Source organism: Streptopelia decaocto, assembly GCF_964273445.1.
Source record: "Streptopelia decaocto genome assembly, chromosome: 3".
Lineage (NCBI taxonomy): Eukaryota > Metazoa > Chordata > Aves > Columbiformes > Columbidae > Streptopelia > Streptopelia decaocto.
This window is the reverse complement of record NC_138656.1, coordinates 93,162,920-93,184,043: the sequence shown is the minus strand read 5'-3', so window position 1 is coordinate 93,184,043 and position 21,124 is coordinate 93,162,920. Positions and strand designations below refer to the sequence as shown.

The 21,124-nt window shown below is 36.4% G+C and overlaps 1 protein-coding gene across 1 annotated transcript in view; it reads right to left on the bottom strand.

Annotated features, from left to right (window-relative positions):
* The window catches only part of EYS (eyes shut homolog), a gene marked incomplete at its 5' end in the record, with an annotated part of 687,713 nt that overhangs the window by 133,812 nt on the left and 532,777 nt on the right, over positions 1 to 21,124 (bottom strand). The window contains one exon of the mRNA XM_082048968.1: positions 15,989 to 16,138. Coding sequence (XP_081905094.1) covers positions 15,989 to 16,138 — 150 coding nt within the window. The remainder of the gene's footprint in view (positions 1 to 15,988; positions 16,139 to 21,124) is intronic.

Sequence of the window (21,124 nt, the reverse complement as noted above, 5' to 3'; positions counted from 1 at the left end):
AAATGGGGTCAATTATTTGGGATTAAAATGAGCAGGGATACTCTCAGCTGCTGACATTTAAAAGATCTCAAATGTTTGAATATGCAGTTTGAAGGAAGAAACTCTGAATTTTTGTCTTTCTGTTGTTTAAAGGTACGCAATGAGATTTGAAAAGTATAGAGTATGTATCTACAACTTTCCCAGCTATTAGGCAATTTAGTTTATTTCATCATCTGAACATGTTGGAGCACTATGCCGTGAAAGTTGTAGGTGGCAAAATGTTAGTTCATGTTTAGTTCAAGAACTTGTGTAAGGTGAGATGAGATATACCAGCTACTTGCAGCTCAGCGTGAATTTAAACTGAACAATTCTGTGCTGCTTCATTTCCTACTTAATGTAGCTGTAAATGTTTTGGGCCTTTAATCTTCTGTATTCAGTGTGCAACCTTTGGCAAACTTAGCAGTCTTCCTGCTCATAAATGAGAAAAATGACATCTTATCCTTTCTCTGTCTTCTTAAAGTAGATTTTGAGTAGTTTACAAAAAACAAAAACAAAAAAACCCAAACAAACAAATAAAAACACGAAATAATTCTAAGTGAGAGCAAAAGTATATTCTGCATTTGATCACTAATTTAGTACTGCATGAAAAAGAAAAGCTATCAAAAAAAATCCCACAACCTTGCTGCAAATCATCAGCTGTAATAAAAATTATATGGATAAATCACTTTAAATCACAAAGCAGTGGTATGATATGAACTGATTATGACAGTGTTGGACCTGCTGTGTTTGGATAAGGTTTTTCCTCTACACATTTACTTGCCAAAGTGAGAGTCTGTTATAAAGAACAAGACAAGACTTTCCAAGATCTAGTCCTCTTTTTGGGTCTCATTTCGGCACTTGCTTGAGTGATAAAATATTCCATATTAGATCTACTATTAATAAGGGACAGCTTTAGTCAATCTGAGACTGTGCTGCTGCCAAAAAAGAATGGTGCCCAATAGCACCTTGATGCAGCTGTTCAGTGTGATTAGAGATATGATCCTAATAAAACCCAAATTACCAATTCCCCCAAAAGATGATTTTTCAGTCAGATCAGCAGAATTTCTGCAGCAGTTCACAGCTAATCAGACTAAGTTAATCAGCCTTCTCTTCAACTGTCTGCCTGTAAGACTGATACTGAAGATTTTAATGATACACATTCATTCCACAAGCTGTAAGAGGCTGAGCAGTGTAAAATGCACAAGAAAATAAAACATCACAGATGTTGTATTGCCCCAAAGTACTTTATGCTGAAAGGTAGTACATGCAATAATATACAGCCATTTGCCACTCAATATGAATTAATATTGTATATGTTGGATTGTATGAACACTTGAATGCCGTAGGATTAATTTTTAGCATTCTGAGACTTCTTTCATTTTTTATTAGAGACAAAGCAAATGGTGATTCCTACCACTTCTGTTATTAAATAGAGAATTTATCTATGATTAAATACGTGCACTGTGTTTTAGAAAAAACAAGCAACAACAACAACAAAAAACCAACAAAAACAAAAACTGAAATTCTTTCTGGTATAAATTTGAGGTTGAAAGAGGTTAAGAGGAAACAGATAAAATCATATGAAATAATATAGACTTTAGAAAGCATTTATTGCCCTTGGAGCAGGAACTGGGTACTTAGCAACACAAGCAATACTGCATCATTGGCTTGGAGAACCTCAGTGCATCACCACGCTGAGTTCTAAAATTGAAAAACATGTATATACATTTGACATGGGCTGCTGCTGAGATTATTGTCTGCACCAAACAACCAGAAAACTCCACTCAAGTGTCACTGTGAGCCTGTTTTATCTCACATACCTCCACCTTATGTTTTCAGTAAAACTGCTTGTGTACACGCTGCTGTATATGGGAATTGAAGAAACATCATTTATTATACAAAGTGGAATGACAGAAGTGCCAGATTCCCTACCTATATGAAATACAGTCAGAAATCTGGGGTAAAGGAGACTCTACAGAAAGATTATATGGGTATGTATTTGGTCCAAATAAATTCACTAAAACAAAGTGATATGTGTTTCTCTCCTGTTAAAGGTGAAGGAAGAACTCACAATCTTTACAACAAAAACCTTCCTCTTTGGCTGGTTCAGGAAGAGTGCTTTTCATCTACTTTGGCTAATGAAAGAAATGGTTGGATCATGCCTTGTCTTATGTCAGCCACAGACTGGTGTTTAGATTTGTATTTTTCACAACAGTTGCCATTGAGCAAAATTTACACCCTCCCTCAGAACACGGGCAAGTATAATCCTGTTATTTTCCAGATGGGTGAACAAAAGAGGTTGCAGAAGATTGCTTCTGACAGAGCTGGGAACAAAACCCAGGGGCCAAACCACCTATCATATTTACATAAAATGTATTCAAATGCAAGAGAAAATGTATTTCCGAAAGTGTTTTGAACAGCTGCTGAGTAATTTAGTAGCAACACAGCATGCTACAGCATAGCTCCCATATTCACATCTTTCATTACTACTAGTCCCCCAGGTGCTGGCAGCTCTGACAAGACAATGTGAACTGTAGGGGGGATAAAATAATTTCGGTGACAATGTATAGTTCCCTAGTTCCTGGTGTTCTCACTAAAACCCATCAGCTCAGTAGGAAGTCATACCCACCATCAACATAAAAGGCTGACCAGTACTGCAAACTTCATAGAAGCTGTATAAGAAAGAACACAGGGACACATATCCCAAGGCACAGATATGAACAGGTGCTATAGAAACTATCCAAGCCAAATGCAGAAATGTACAGCAAACATATGATACTGCAGTTGAGCAAGGCCTCTAAAAAAAGGCAGTCGACAGTCTGGAGAATAATTTTATATAAAGTACTCCAAATCTCCCTCCACATTACATGCCTGTTTATGGTTCACTTGGAGTATGAGATTAAATGCAGATCAGGATGTATATAAAGTTTCATCGTTCATGGCAAAGCACAGGGTTTCTACTGACCCAGAGAACCTGTTTACAGATTATATTAAAATAGTTACTGTATCCTGAAATACCTTGTAATGCCACAAGTATCTCTCATGCTTCTGGAAAGACAACAGCATCAGTAGTGCTGGGCATTAATTGCCTTGCTATGGCAAATAAATGCTAACACTTACAACGTGACTACAAGAATTCTACAATATATTCACCTTTACCTTCTATTGAACAACAGAATAAAACCTTATGCAACAGAAGGCAGCACTAAAATAAACTACAGAGGTAACATTTATTACAAAGGTTTGCCCACATAGCTATGTATGAAAGGAATGTAGGAAAATTTATTTTTGTATCAGTTCACCTTTCTTCTGTGGTGGGATGACCTTGGCCAGCTGACACATGGCCACCCAGCCACTCTCTCACTCCCCTTCCTCAACATGACAGTGGAGGCAGAGGAGTAAGATCACAAAGCTCCTGGAACAAGATGAAGACAGGGACATCACTTACCAACTACCATCATGGGCAAAAAAGGCTTGGTGTGAGGAAAATTGATTTAATTTATTGCCAGTATATTCGGGTAGTGAAAAACAAAGACAAAACCTAAAACACCTTATCCCTAACCCCCTTTCTTCCAGGCTCAACTTTATTCCCAACTTCTGTATCCTCCCACCCCAAGCAGTGTTTGCGGAGGATGGGGAATGGGGGCTGTGGACAGTCCATAACAGCTCCTCTCTGCTGCTCCTTCCTCCTCTCACTTTTCCCCTGTTCCAGTGTGGGGTGTCCATGGGACTCAGTTCCTTCAAGAAACACACACCTGCTGCAGCCCATAGGCTGCAGTGTGGCTATCTGCTCTGATATGGTCTCTCCACGGGCTGTGGAGGAATCTATGCTCTGCTGTCTGAAGCACCTTCTTCCACACTTCTCTGACCTTGGTGCTCACAGGATTTTCTCTTTTTTCCCCTCTCACTCTTTGCTCTGCTCATGGGGTGTTTTGCCCTTCCTTAAACACTTTCAACAGAGGCACCACCACCTTGCCTGGGGGGCTCAGCTGTGCCCTGCAGTGGGTGGCTGGAGCCACTGGAACTGGCTGTGTCCAGCATGGAACAGCCCCGGCCTCTCCTCACAGAGACTTCCTGCAGCCCCCGCTGCCAGAGCCTGGGCACCTGCACCCTGTACACCTACTTTCTATAAACTTTGCTAAAAGATTAAGCTATTGACATGTACACGCAACTTTACTAGCTGAAAACTAAGTGTCTCATTTTACAACCTTGTCAGTACCAGTATGACAGCAATGTCTTTGAAAACTAGTCCTAGCTATTTTAAAATATCTTTGTTTTGAACTGCATAATGTAATATTACCACTAATCTGCACATCTAACCTGTTTCTGGTGAAGGTGTCTGCCCTCTGGTCTCTGCTACATTTTGCCATAGCTTAAATTTCCGTCTGCAATCAACCTCCAGTGAAAACGATTTCAATTTAATTCTGTATTTCCAGCCATGTCAAGGACAAGATCAAGTAATGGTCACAAAATGACAAAGCATCTTTGGATGAAGGTGATCACGGATGTAGCAGCAGCATCAGTAACTACACAGAAACTAGATAACAAAGCTAAAGAGAATGGGACAAAAGGCAAGAGGCACACAACGGTGAGCAATCAGAGAAAAAAGTTTCATGGAGAGTTGACGGTCTAATAAAAAAACAGGTCAGTGTATGCTTCAAAAAACAAGCAAAGGATAATAAGGGCAGTCAAGGTGGTAGAGAGATGAATAAAAAAATCTTTTCCCGTCTGAATTGACTACATTCCAGAATATAAATTTGTCACAAAATTGATGCACTTCAGTCAAAGGGAGAGAAATACCTTCCTTCCTTGGTTGTGTTTTTTAAATAAATTTCTTTCAGCCTCTCAGGAAGATGTAACTCCTATGTCTCTCTCTCTAACCTAACTCCTAAGGAGGACTAGTTAACAAATGTATGTGTAAATTTTACTCAATACTCTCTTCAATCAAGTGATTCAATTTGCAGCACTGGATGTTCTTACTGCCAATATGTAAAACTAGACCTAAAGTGGATAGTCTTAAAACCATCAGCTGCCTGATGTCCTTTTTGTTCCTTCTTCTCTGTAAATATTTCTTAAATACCTACAAGAAATTTATTTAGGATGCAAGAATTTAAAAAAAAATAAGGTTATAGTAACTGAAAAAAAAAAAAACCAACAATAAATCGCAGAATAACAATTGCTGTTTCTTCTCTCACCCCTCATGAGAAAAGGATTTCCTATGAGCTTTAGGAAATGGAAATCCCGAGTTAGTACACCTGAGGCCCTGTGATGATTTTGGGCCACAGAGCTGGACTGAGCATAGTACCAAATACAGGTCATGCACCAGGATCTTGACACCACATTTTTTTAATCTCTTTAAATACTTGCCCTCAGAACATTTAATTTTTTGAACATCTTTCTGGTGAGTACTATTTTACAGCTGTGCAAGCTAAGTAACAAGTTAAGATTAACCAAACTCTTTAGAAAAACATAGGAAGTTTACTGCTGAGATAGAAGCTGATGACCCAGACTAAGGAGAACTGCTCCCTTCTCCTCAGCACAGAGGAGAAAACTCAGCTAACCCTGCAGCAGTCTGGTCTGAGAAAGTTCACTGCCTCTTCTGTTGCTGGTGCAGACCTGCCCTCTGATTCCTCTACAGTTACTGGTACTTATGAGGTGTATCAATGAGAGCCAAACTGGCTTGCTGGGGGATACATTTTCTTCCCTTTCCCTCCATTACTCCTTTTTGGACACTCAAGTAAAGGCTAGCTGACTACTGGTTTTTAATTTTTACTGATTTGCAATATCTACAGAGCAAATAGCACTTCCTATTGCTTTCAGCTAAAGCAAACCTGTAGAGAATTACAAACTGTTATAAGCACACTGAACCAATTTTATTTCTGTATTGATCTTCCACTTAAGCAACAACAAGCTTGAGGAAGAGAATTCAAAAAAATTGCTTTGCCTTCACAGATTTTTTTTTTACTTTGCTCTTCAGAACTCACAAATACTCAGCAGTGCAAATATTTGCTATCACCTCACTTCCTAGGAAGAAGGCAACATGACACCTTCATAAGCTATTTTGCAACATACTCTATAGCTGTAGTTCCATGTGCTGGGCCAAACAGAAACAAAACAGTTTTCTGAAAAGTCCTCTGTGTGAAGCACTGGATGACCAGATATTGAGCTAATGAATTTTACAGAATTCAATATACTTTAGTAATAAATAAATGAATACAGAAACTATCAAAATATTGAACAATATTGAAAAAAAAAATTCATATACCAGATTATCTTGAATTTTAATAGTTTATTATTCCCTCTGTAATCCAGTGACTCCTCTTCCCTTCAAATCACAGATAACTCCATCATTTCATGTAGAATACCTAGTGTCTCTTTGGTAGTACTGTAATCCATTTGTACTATTGTGGCAGCTGCACATCCCCCCGAGATGGGGCAGATGATGGCTCTTTTAGCACCTTTTGTGCCCCACTGTGCCTGTCCCCACGTACACATCTAGGGTGTTACCAAGGTGTTGACACTCACATCCTCCCCTACCCCGGGGCAGGGTGACTCCACCTGCTGGTGGGGCAGGACGGGTTGGACCCTCAGTCAATTGACCAGGTCCTTAACGGGACACTGAGTCAACTGACAGGGTCGTTAGCTGAGGAGGTGCCCAGAGTAGCTGTAAAGCTTCTGGACCATGTTGTAATGCCCACAGCCAAATCTGACCAGACTATAAAATACGGTACCTGCTGATGGCACCCTTTGGAGTGGTCTTCTCTGTGAACTGGAGCCCTCTCCTTAGACTGTGACACCATCTAAGGAGACTTCCTGGGATTGAGAACGCCCCACCTCCTGCTTTGGTGAGTGGTAATTTATTGGATATATCCTTGGATGAGTCCTTGCCTAACCAGGCAAGCATGAGTTCTTGCCTAACCCAGGCAAGGGATTATTTCTTGTAGGTACCCTGGAGTCAGAGGTCTCTGTTTTGTTTCTTGTGAGTGTGTGCATGCACGCTGTGGATCCTCATTTTTCTTATTTTGCTGTACCCCAATAATCTCCTCAACTGATATCTGAACCTGTATTTTATGTTGTTGGAGTGCTAACTAATTGTATAAGCCCTGTTCCTAGTCGGTTTATTGGCTGCACTTTTCTGGCCAGAATAAAGTCTATTTGGAACTTGTTGTCCACCTAAATTAACTTTGGGGTGCCTCTGTGACAACTATAATGTATGAATGAACTGTTCTTCCTTCTAAGCAGATCAGAAGGGCTCTGCATCCTGCTTCTTCCCTGGAACAGAGGGAATAGCCAAGTATTTTGAAATCTTTACTACCTGTTTCACACAGTCTCTCTCAGCCACAGGAAAATGAAAAAGTGAATCACATCAGATCATGGAGCAGAAATTGCAGTGAGTAAACAATCACATCAGTTCTACTTTGAATATAATGTTTTATGCAGCACACAGGAAAAAAACTACTATGGCACACTTGAAAGGATTAGTGTGCACGGTTAAAGTAGTGTCTCCTTTAATACGTGAAGAGAGAGTTTGAAAGAGCTTAGCAAAATTCTGGAAATTTAGGTTAAATGTAGTTTAGCATTTACATGATATAACAAAAAGAACACTTACAAATGCTTTAGCTGTAACATTGCTGAAAGGCAAATTGTATAATTTTCAAAGCAGATATATCCAGAAAACAGGAATTGGGCTATGCAGACTATTAGAACTTTAATCTTGTATATTTTCCTTGCAGAAATACAGAGATTCTCTCAAAATTGGAATACATTTGGCACAAAGGCAAATCTAAAAATAAAAGGTAATGAAATGTGCATTCATTATGTTTTATAACGTATACCTTAATTCTGATGAATCCACAGCTCATTGCCTTTAGGACACCAAGTAAATTGTGACACAGAGCTTCAGTAAAATCACATAAATTAATAACTGTTATTAGCAACATCAGTCACTAAGAAAGTAATAAATAATTATTGCAATGATCAACAGTGCATTGAAACTGCTTCTTTAATGTGATGATTAATTCTAGGGCTTTCTTTGGAAAATTAGGTTTTCTGGTTATTCTTGATTTTGAAAATTACACTTGCTTTTATTTATGTCACTTTTGATAAGAGGAGTTGCTAAACAGGAAGGTGTTTGAATGTTCTGAAGTATTCAACAGTTTAGCCATGCTTTGTTAAGGTTATAGCATGAAAAACTACTCACATATCTAATTATCAACATATATGTAATATGGGTAGTAATAAAATACTGAACATACATTAGAGATTAACATGGTCATTAAAAAATCTGATCTTGTTCAAACATGTGAATATTGATATGACAAAGCTTATAGGCATCCCTCATTAGTCCTATTCCTCTACCATTTCAATTCTAGTGAGAAAATACACTGTATTGAATAATTTGAGATTTCTTTACAATCAATAGTTGACAGCAATGAAATTCAGGGTATGAGGGACATTAGTGAAATGCTTGACTTATTTTAGGATAAAAAGACAATAAAATAGTGGACAAAACTCAGAATATCAATCTTCATTATTATTTTCAAGTATGATGTGCTTATCAGCACAACTATGAGAAGAGGTCGGGATGCCTACGACTTCAGGAAAGGCAGGTGACAAAGCTGCACTATGTTACTCAGTTCACATTTAAAAATTTATATTGATATGAATGTAATTTGAAAGACACTAAAGAAAACTCACATCTAGCAGCAGAACTGATTAAACTCCTTCAGTCCATTGTTTTCAATCAGTTGTTTTAGCTTCTGGACTACACATCCTTGTGGATACTCAAATGACATCTGCTGCAGCTCCCTAGCTTGCAAATAAGAAAACACAGCAAATATCACTGCTATAGTGATTTAGCTCTTTTATCTGAGATAAAAGTTGAATGACATATTATGAATGGGAAGATGAAAGTATCGCGACTTTATATACTATGGTGAGCCACTTTGGAATAAATCATCCAAAATCAGTTAATAATGGAAATTCAATTTCAGATAAGAATAAATCTATCCAGCTAGAAATTATAAAAATCAATATAACATCATAATTGCATTCTTAATAATCACATTGTTCAAGTGAAAAGAAAAAAAAAAAATGGCCAGAGCACATGGCACTTTTGTCCTCCCCTTAGCACATTTGGCATAAAAAAGCTCATTGAATTATCTATGTTGAGGATAACTGCATTAAAAAAAAGAAGGTGAAAGAAGATAATTCTTAAGTCAGTATTTACTGCATGAAACTAATAAGACAGTTGTCTGCAAACATTTACAGTAGAAATACCATTTAGTGTGTGTATTCTACTTGGCTTTGCCCATGTTGAAGGGACAAAAATCACCAAATCCAATGGGATCTACAGTTCTTTCATAATGGAACAAAGCAATCAATCTGGTCATGACCCAATTAAGACAGTGATGCAGAATTTTTGGACTAGAATCAGAGCTATTAACCACCTGGGTATGTGCTATAAGGACAATAAAGCATGACTTAAGCCATCTGGGAGATTCCTAGAGTGCACTGACAATCTCATGGCACAGGTGATCAAGGAGCCAGTAAGTTCAGGTGCTCTGCCTGACCTGATACTCACAAACAAGGAAGAACTGGCTGGAGGTGTGAAAGTCAGAAGCAGCCCTAATTGCAGTGATCATGAGATGGTAGAAACCAGGATCCTAGGAGGACGGAGCAAAGCAAAAAGTGGGAGCACAACCCTGGATGTCAGCGAACAGACTTTGGTCTCTTCAGGGATCAGACCCTGAAGAGAAGAGTGGTCCAGGAGATCTGGTTGATATTCAAGTATCACCTCCTACAAGCTCAAGAAAGGTCCATCCCAACAAGCAGGAAATGAAGCAAATGCAGCAGAAGGCCTGCATGAGTGAACAAGGAGCTTCTAATTGAACTCAGACATAAAATGGAAGTGCACAAGGCATGCAAATATGGGCAGGTGATTCGGGAAGAGTATAGAGTTGCTGTCTGATCTTACAGGGATAGGGTTAGGAAAACTGAGGCTGACCTGTACTTAACTATGGCAAATGACATGCAGAACAACAAGAAAGGATTCTACAAGAATATCAGCGGCAAAAGGGAGACCGGTAAATGTGAGCTCACTGCTAAACAGGGAAGTCGATCTGCTGACAAAGGACTGGAAAAGGCTGAGATACTCAGTGCCTTCTTTACCTCAGTCTTTACTGGCAAGATTGTCCTTTGTGTCCAAGAAGGTAATTTTCCCCCTCTCTTCTGCATCGGTGAGACCACATCTGGTGTGTTGTATCCAGTTTTGGGCTCCTCAGTACAAGACAGTTAATGGACTTACAGGAGCGACTTTAGCAAAAGGCCACAAAGATGAGTAAGGCACTGGAGACTCTTTCAGATATTCTAACCCTGACTAAACATGGTCCTACGTGCTCTATGTGACCCTTATTAAGAAGAAGTCTTGGACAGGATGACCTCAAGAAGTTCCTTCCAACCTAAACAATGATGTGATTCTGTGTTTCTGCGTTCTTGAGATATTCCTCTAAGGTCAGTTAATTTAAGATGACCTAGTCTAAGCCAGAGCATGAAGGGTATAGGAATTCAAACATCTGCTCTTCAAGTCAGTAGCTAATGAGCTTGAATTGCCACAGCAGTTGGTTTGTTGGCTTTGACAGATTACTGATGAAATACTGAACACTATGGCTGAATGAAAGCAAAGAAAATTGTTTCAGAAAGTGACATATGTTTCTAAATTAATGTTCTGTTCACAAATTCTGAAATAGAAACGAAACTAAAAACTAATCTTTTCTATGCTCTTTATGAGAATCCATTCTCTTATTTGAGTCATTTCAGCTAGCAGGCCACACAGAATAATTTAACTGGTTGCCTTTAATGCTCCATCAAGTGGTCAATTTTAATTGCATATACAAGAATTTATATGCATTAGTTTGATGTAATGCATTTATTATGGGACTCTTTTTGAGACTAAATAACAGATGTAGTGATTTATCTATGTAAAACTGTAACAGCTGGATTGATGGACCTGAGATTAAGGTTTTCAGAGAACAAATGTTATACGAGCATACGTTGTACAAACCTTCCTGCCTCATAGTGGCAAATGTGGTGATGATTTTATGAAATAAATATACATTACAAACTGAACTGAGTCCATTACTGTTTTTACAAGGCCTGCTAAGTTGTAATCAACTGCAGATAATTTCAGGGGAAAATAACTTCTATGAAAGCCATTTTTAGATTTCCTCCCATTAAGACTTATGCTGAGTTATCATGATTTGTGATTTTATAGAAAATGCAGTAAATATAAATATGTATAGTTGTATATACAGTTCTTCTGAAAGTGAAACCAACTATAATTCAAAATTTATTAAGTCTACTCAATGTCCTACAGCATTTCCAGTTTTATACAACACAACATCCATATGAGTATGACTAATACATGTGCTGACTTAAAATTCAAAAATAAATATACAGTATGTAAGATATTCCATTTCAAAGCCACATCTAAATGTGTTTTCTTTAACAATTTATAAATTCATAGGATAGAATAACAATTCTTAAATCTCTCCCAGACTAAGGGATGATGATGGCAATATTGCATCAAGTTGGCTAAAGTTATCTATCAAAACACCTTTCCATTTTGCTTTCATCACATAATTGATTATGTTGAAAGCTTAGGAGTATTTGAAGACAGCAAAATGTTTTCCACACATCACAAATACAGGCTACACTATATACCTGTTCAGATACAAAGCCACTAACATTTACAAACAGCTGCTCAGCTGTTCCAAATTGTCAATCAAAAAATTCCTGTATTCCTAGGTAATTTGATAATGCTGGAAACAATAGCAAAACATCAGAATTATTATTTCTTTGTTTTACTGATTTAATGTGATTTTCAGTAATACTTGCACACTATGCAGAACACCCAGCATCTGTAAATACTAATAAAATGCTGACTTAAAAGTATGCACTAATGTGAAAACATACATATCTCTGGAATGATGACAACCCCATGACTCAAAATGAGTCAACAGATTGCACGGATGGTGATTTACATATTCTTTTTAAAAACACATTTGCAGAATGCACTTGCAAAAAAAACTTTGTAAGATCAGTTCAAACAACTGCCTCTTCTGTGGAAATGGAGGAAGTGGAAGTGTAGGTAAAAACATGGACATGCAGTCAGTGCATAACATCTTGCCAAAGTCTCCAAGTGGATGTACAAAAACATGTTTAGGACTTTCACAGTTGAGAATGAGTTATCTGCTTTTTAAGCATGAAGATGAAATAATAAACTTCAGCAGCTTCTGTACAACTGCATGGTCTAGGCTAGAGCTGGCAAAACAACATAACAAATAAATGCTTTTATGGACAGCTACATGTTCTCTTCTCAGCCACAAGCAAGCACTTAAATCCATACCACTAATTAAAGTGTGACAGAAAACTGGAAACAATTACATTCAATACATTCACTTAGAAGATACATAAAATATTAATGTGCACAATACAATGATAAAGCTGTGTGGGGGTGGGTAGTACACTCATTAAATTCTGCAGCAAAATTCTGGCAATTCTGCAGGTAAATAAGATGCAAAGGAGTGACACTATCCTATACAGGCAAGATTTTAATTAATGGTTGTCAAGGATCTTCCAAACAGAAGAGAATCTGGTGTCTCCCACCACTGTTTAGAATGGACAATCTAAACTTCTTAAGGAAATATAATTGAAAAAATTATCATTTAGAGAAGAAAGTATAAAGACACCTAAAAAAAAAAAAAAAATCAGTATTCCTACTCTAAAAGATAAAATCTATCTCACTACCTAGAAATATCAAAATCCTGGTGAAATTATTATCTCAACTTGTTGAAATTACTTTCTTTCAGCCAATGAATTGAAGAAAGACCATCTGGCCTCAGTGACGGTCACATCACTTTAACCACAAATAACACATAGCCGATTTTGCATCAGGCAAATGCATTTCAGAACCCACACACAGAATGAAAAGTTTTATGGAACAAATCCATAAAAGCAATCCAAACTACATCTCAAGTATGTGCTCACAGCTTTAACTGAAAAGATCAATACAATCTCAATTATGAAATCACAAAAAAAGTAAACCCAAACAAATACACATTTTCAAAACTAGCAATCGCATCATTCTAAAATAAACAGAAATGGAAACAAAGAATAAAAGTGGATTGAAACAGGTTTCTTTAGGCAAGGTAAAAAAGTAAGCCATCAGAATTCTTTTTTTTTTTTTTTTTTTTTTTTTCTATGAAGCTGTTGTTTCACTAGGGCTGTAGAGGCAATGACTGAACATTTAAAACTCATCTAATCTTCATCAGGTTTGAAAGAAATAGCTGTATCTAAGGACACTAATCATATAGACGGTAGAAACTATGGGGATATATTTGCTTCCTGTATATGGCAGATTTAGAAAGAAAAAGTTTGAGAAGATTAGTATCTGCTTCTACAGATATTATTGGTTGTATTAAATTATACTTTTTATCTACTGGAGCCATAGTTACATCCAGAACTGGAATATCTGACAAATATGATCTTATAGCCTTATTCAAAGTCAAACTTAACAGAAATATTGTCTCCCAATTTGAGTGTTCTCAAACAGTAACAAAAATAGTTATTTACTTCAGTCTTCATCTCTTTTCCTACATTACAGAGAGAAAAATCTCATTAATTTTGCAGGTAAAACATACAGATAGAGTTATCTGTCTTCAAAAGCATCTACGAGAACACAAATCAACAGTTTTGTCACGGATTAATATTTTACAGCCTATGGTACAAGATCTTGGGGGGCCACAAACGCCTTGTCAAGTTTGCTTTTTTCTTTGGCAGAGGTTAAGGATGATTGCTGAAGGATTACAATTTTATTGCTGCTTGGTGAAGGATATACTGCTCTCTCTACATTTTACAAGGACTCACAAGAATAATCACTAGTCATTTTGAAGGCCAAGCCCATAAACTCAGATGCATGTAAATCCCAACCAGTTGCAGCCTACAATACACCTTGCAAGTTATTTAGTATGCTCCCGTTCTGAAGATAGCGGCATAAATTCCAGTAAACAAAGGTAATGTGTAAATTGAACTGACATTACTTAAGTGTAAAAACATGGAGAACGAAGCCATAAATATATAGGTGTTAATTTTAAGGTAAAAAGGAGGAAAATAAATTAATTTTTCAATATGAACTTGAACTCTATAACTAGAATCAATCTTGACAATGCCATTTAGCTGTACTTGTTAAGATATTATCAGACTTTGAAATCTGTGCTGCATTTTAATGTCTTAATCTTATGAAGCAGAGACAATGCTGTAACAGCTAATAAAGTGCAGACGATTACCTGACCAATATCTCACACAAGAGTAGCCTCTGACATTAAAAAACATATTTATAATTGTTTGTTAATATTGTGCTCTATACTTCTATCGCACCTTCTAAGAGAAAAAAATAAAAGTTATCTGCTGGGTCATAGGGAGAGGAAGGGACAGAATTTTATTTGTACCTTTTATATACATTTACAATTTGTACAAAAATGTTAAAACATTAATATACTGCTAGAAAACAAGTAATTATCTTTGAATGTGTATGACTTTGCTTCATTAGTACAAGGTATTAATACTCATATAGAATAAAGGGGAAAAAAACTTTTTAAAATGGAGTGCAAGAGTAATAATGTACAGACCTGTGGCTGAGAATATAAGATGCAAATGAAACAGTTTCTTAAATGATACATTATTTAATCTTCTATATATTTAAAAGAGGTTTTATATTTATATTCCAATGACTTTGTTTTCAAAAAAATATGGTGAAGCCTATAGGGTGAGCATAAAATCTAAACAAAAAACCTTACACATTGTCTTCTCCCCATACCAATCTACTCTATGTACTGAACCCCTCAAGCCTCCTGGTATGAGCAGCATTTTAGAATTTCTCAACATTTACAGCATACAGAAACAGTTCAGAAGACAAATACAAAAATCTTCAGATGATGCTTTTATATGCCTTTTCTGGTAGTAAGAAGGTATTTTGAGAACTCTCACATGCCTGTGTCAGACAAACTTTTGCAGTCTCCTTCATATTCCATTCTCTAACAACAAAAATGGTCATAGCTAAAACTACCTTTTATTTAATAGCTTGTGCAATAAGTTCCCTTACGTCACAAATGCTTACAGTTCAGGTGCAGGAATTAGCTCTCATTATTTAACTATGCAATAAAATAAAATATTAATCATGGTAACTTGAAATTTTATAAGGGTGTCAGAATTATTCCTAAAATGTTATTAAAGTAAACATTAAATACTTCACTGCTATTTTAACGTTACTAAAAGAAATTTAACACAACATCTATATTTCATTCTTACCTTTTTCCTAACTTGCACATATGAAATTCCAGGAGTGGAAAAGAGTTAATCCATTACCAAGGCATGATATCAATACATTTTCCAAAATTATAAGTTAACTATTCTGTGAATTATTGTGCGTACTAGATGAAAAAAAATCACAGTACTGATCAGCCACCATTGTATACTGCTGACAGTACAGCTGCATATGTAGATATGACAGCTTACTGCATTGCAAGATGTTAGTATGCCCATTTTTAATTTCTCATCTTAAAATTAAGCAATAAATTAGTCCTATATTTAGCACTATAATTTTAATGGCAAATCTAGTTTATTCAGTGTGTAAATTAATAAGCATAAATTATGAGTTACCCATTTGTAACCTCCAATGTTAGGTTTAAATGGTTGCAATTCTCAAACTGGTTCCATGTTTATCTGTAAAAATACCTGCAGTTTGAACAATTCAGTCCAAAGGACTGAACTAACCAATGTGAGCTAAAATTTATTTTCAGTCAATGACACTATTTTGTTGAAAAAGCTTTTTATTGTCCAAAAAATGAGGTTGCACTTCATTGGTCAATATACATGACTCAAACTTGAGCATACGACAGCGGTAAGTTCTTACCTTATTGTGATAGGGATGAGTATACCCTTGCTAATGGATTTGTTGACAGAAACAGTTAGAATGTTCTGAGAGTTTCCACAGCTGAATCGAACTGTTGGCCTTCCCTCCACAAGATACAAGTGAAGAAACTGTTCTCCAAAATTCTTTTCACTAGCTTTGAAAAAAAATGGGAGACAGTCACACTTCTGAAAGTGTACAACTTTCCAAAACTATTCCACACTACTGGAATGCCATCAATAGTCATAATGCCTATGTGACACTGGGGAGTCTTCTGTCCATATACAGGACTCTGCTTGAGTGACTGTGAGAATAAAATGACACTCTAACAACAGCTGATAACAGGTCAAAGTAAAAGAAAATAAGCAGAAGACAAAATTTACTTTTTTAAAACTGTAGTTTCATAAAACCTACGGAGATCTTTGCATTAAGTCAAGATGAATAGTTTTAAACTAGAAGAGAGGAGATTCAGGCTAGACATGAGGAAGAAATTTTTTTACAGTGAGGGTGGTGAAACACTGGCACAGGTTGCCCAAGGAGGTGGTAGATGCCCCATCTCTCTATATTCAGCAGTATCATTAAGGTGACAGAGGTGACAATTAAAAAAAAAATGAAAAAAAAAAAAATCACAAAAATCGTATAATATCATGATTTACTCTTTCTTTCAGCTTTTCAACCATTTTACACAAAACAAAAATAAGAGAACATTTCTTTCTTGTAATCTCTGTAAAGATTATGAAAAATTCACCTTTCCCAATTAATGATACATTTCAGCCCTGATGAGAAGAATAATTGCTATCTACAAAGCATCAGACATATTGCAGTTCAAACTAAGAATAAAAATTTTCTTTTCACTTCCACTAAGTAGCGTAATGTAAATATGACAATAAAATCTTTCTGTTTAAATGATGAATGGCATATGGCTCATCTACTCAAAAAAGAACTGACATCTTTTCATGGATATTTTTAAATTATTATAATTTGCCCTCTGAATTTAACTGTCTTTGCTTCTCATAGAAGGTAAGCCACAGTTCCTGTTTAGGATTTTTATTGCCTTTAAGACAAACTGTTAGAATGTTAGCCTGTTTTTTTTTTGCAACGTATTTTATTATTTTTAAGTAAAAAAGACTCAATAGCTAGGTCATGAAATTGAATTTACTGCATATATTTGTTCAGCAGTATTTGAACATAATATTACTATGTTCTTAACTTCCCGAATCATAATATTTAGGAAACCTGTAACCTTGAGTTCCAGAATTATCTCTGTGTCCAGTTCTCCAGCGTGCCTGGAGCACATCTCCTATCCATTGTCTGTAGCTGAGTTGAGAAAAAACACACAACACATATACCATACAAATAAACTTTTTATGAGGATATGTGGGAGGAGAGAATATTTGCTTTCTCATGGCTATCTGATCAATAACCTTGTCAAATGGGACGACAAGGAAAACAGGGAAACCAAAATGTGCTGAAGCACAAACCTGGCCAATGAACGAAGATAGTAACCAAGAACCAAACCCAGTGGGTTACACTAACTGGTATGGTCATGCAGAGTGTGCGAATGCTTATTTCAGTAAGATTATCTGATCTAGGACCCTGTAAAAATGATAGGGAAAAGGGGAAGGCAATAAGCAAAACACACAGGTGACAAAGAGCAACAGAAACAATGGCAAGAAACTAAACTTGTCAGTCACATTAATGCATGGGCTATCAAGAAACTTCAGGCATCACTTCAAAGAGTGCCAAGCTGGGCTTGGCAACTGGTCTGAGATAATGGAGGATGGTTATATTGGTGGGTGGGTGGTGGGAGGGTTACATTGGTTCTGGGAACAGACAGAGGTCAGGAACCATATGAGTAAAAATGTTGTTGGATATTGGAAGTCATTTACCTTGACCTTAGCAGAGATTGTGTGAGGAGATCAGGTCAAAGAAATGAGATCTCAGCAATCATTCTTTCACAGGAAACTGAAGGCCTGAAGGCTACATGTCAGTGTGATGGCAGGCAAGTGGCCACTAGGCTCAAATAGCTGTCTATCTAGTGTTTTAAATTCCAGTTGGGATATGGGAAGAAGATGTATTAGGCAAAAACATATGTGGACACAGAGGAAGGATACTGTGCATTGCTCTCGTGGAGAATGCCAGCTGAACCAACACACAAATAGACTATGACTGAATAAGCCCATCTTTAGTTTTAGGAGGGTAAGTGGAATATGGGTAGATCTGGGGAACAGAGCTTCTGAGAGCACAGGAGAATAATTCAAGTGCACAACTTATGAAACAGGAGCTAGTGTCCTTAAGGAATGCTATAAACGTGGGCTGTGATATCTGAAATCCAATTGTCAGAAGCTATAGGCTTCCATATATAGTAGAAGTTAAACAATCTGTCCTTGAAGGGATTGTGAACAGCATTATGCTGACTCTGTTAAAAGTGAAAATGACAAAGTAAAACTTTATAACTGTATCAGTTTTTTATGACTGTTTGTAATTTATTTTGCTTTGTGGCTAAATACCACAATTTGCTTTGACATGTTGATGAAATTAAATCATGCAAAAAAGTAAAATCAATAAGGAATAGAATAAAACATTCTAAGAATGCATACTGTACTCAACGAAGAAATATTTCTCAAATGATGGCTAATCTTTATTGGCACAAATGTAATAAATGTGTATATTTTCAAACTTTCCTCTCATTACATATTTAAAGAAAAGTCTCCTCACATTCTGCCAATAATTTAAAGGGAAGATAACTAAAAAAGTCCGGACATTTTTAGTCCATCAACTGTTAACATTTGTATCCTTCTTAAATATAATAAATACTGAAATAATTAGGGAAAACATCATTAAGAAGGTAAGTACATTTGCCTTTATATTAAGGTCAGGCTAGATGGCGCTCTGAGCAACCTGATCTAGGTGAAGATGTCCTTGCTCATTGCAAGGGATTTAGACTAGATGAGCTTTACAGATCCCTTCCAACTAAAACTATTCTGTGATTCTGTTAAAACAGAGATGGTTTACAATCTGTTCAAAATGATGTGCAAACCAGTGCTTCTTGGATTGATTCTTTGCCTCAAACACATGTAGTAATTTTCTATAAATCACATCTTGTTTCTTTCCTCATGTTTTTAACAATCTATTTTCGGTACCCTCTACAAACAACACTTAGTCCTTAGTATCTGTTACTCTCAACCAACCATTTAAAGGGTTAAAACCCTTGTTTATAAAGGCATTAAATAGGAAAATGTATTTCAACAACATCATGGCAAGATTTAGCTAAGTGACACATCCAGCACAGTTAATGATTCTCGTATTCTGCCTATCAGTTTGCCTGTAAGTAGGCTTGTTTTCTGTATACACAGATTTTATTTTTCTTAAATATATATATTTTTTATATATATATATGTGTGTGTGTGTACTTGCATTACCTGCTAAACGTATTACAATAACACGAGTACTTTTAAGTGTTCACTTCTCTTTATCTTAAGACACATGAATATGAACAAGTGGAGAAGGTTCAGAACTCCTTTTTTGATCCTCACTGGCTGGTGTATTAGGTAAAGATAGATACAAGTTTTAATCCTTATACATTTTCCCTTAAGATTCTGACTTAAATATTCTAGGCCTTCAAATAATTCTGATTCAAATCCCTTTGTACATCAAAAGCATCTTCTCTGAGAATTCTCACTGTAATTAAATGTTTACTGATTATGTGCCAGAGAAACAGATGTAACCTCATCACAACCTGGTAAAATCAGGTGTGCTCGTAAAAATGAATGACTTGAAAGTGGACTAATTTAAAAAACAAAGAAAACCGACTGCAAAATGTGTCATTATTTTCTAGTAAAATACACCTGCAACAAGCAGATCACTGATTTTCTTCATATTTTGAAAAATTCTTTTGACAATGACAAGAGAATTTTTGCTTTATGAGTGTGTGAAACTTATTGCAACCTTAAATATGGACCTAGTGCTATCATCAGTATATTAACAGGATACGAAAACCTCAGGAATGTTAGCCCTTTTTTATAATTCTGTAGTTCTTGTACCTAGTGAGTGCACTTGCCTCAAGACAACTTTCTGCTGACAGTTCATTTCTCAGGTGTTTGATGGTAGCACAGCTTCAAAAAAGCAGCAGCAGAAGCAGGAGTTGTACTACTATGAAAAGGAGCACAGCTGACAACAGCAGTTTCTCTTTTGAAGTCGTTAGAAAGGAAAACGGAAGACAGAGAAGGGGCAAAACACAGGGGTGAAGGAAGAACAAAGGGAGCCTATGAACTCATGAAAGATATAATGTTCATCTGACAGAACTACAGAAGAGCTTATGCATGCACAGAGAAATGATAAATTACAAAATTCTGGATAATCTGTATATGCACGTAGTATTCGTTCACAAGACACTGAAGAGATATTTATTTCACAAATGTATTAAATATTGCATTTTACACTCATGTAAAACTAAATAAGGATATTGATATGGACAATCATAGCAAACATTAATATTATTTGAAAAGGCATGTAATTACCAAAGAGACACAGAGCCAAAGAGCGAAAATAAGGAAAAGAAACTGGTGCTATAGAAAGTGGACCAGATCCTGAGGAAGACTAAGTAAAAATGTAAAGCAAAGCTATAATTAATGTTAAATGAAGTATCAGAGTTCTACAAAATATGCTGTCCTCCACTACTTTTTGAGTCTGTGTTCAACAGCCAGGAAGAGATTTTTTTTTTTTTTTTTTTTTTTTTTAATCTTAGCAGAAACCTAACCAGAAGAAGAACTATTGGTCACTAAAAGAGTGGAAACTTAGAAGTCAGGTAAAATTCTGTTTTAGGGGTAACAAGGGGAATGGGACTGCAAGTACCACATGTTACTGGGAACCAACAAGAAAAAGTGAGTAAAATGAGTGCTAGTAATCAGGTAAAAATGATCCCAAGTTCCTAGAAATGTCCCAGCTCAGTGTCAGGGTAAGAACTAAACTCATACCACTGCATCCTGACCCTCCCTTCTTCCCTCTCTCTGGGTGCATGAAGGGACAAGGAGAGAACTGTGACACAGTCCGTGAAGGTCTCAGACATGGATAACTGGAAAGCAAACAAATGAATGGTTCGCCACTAACACCACACTATCTTTCCAGAAAGTGCAAAGA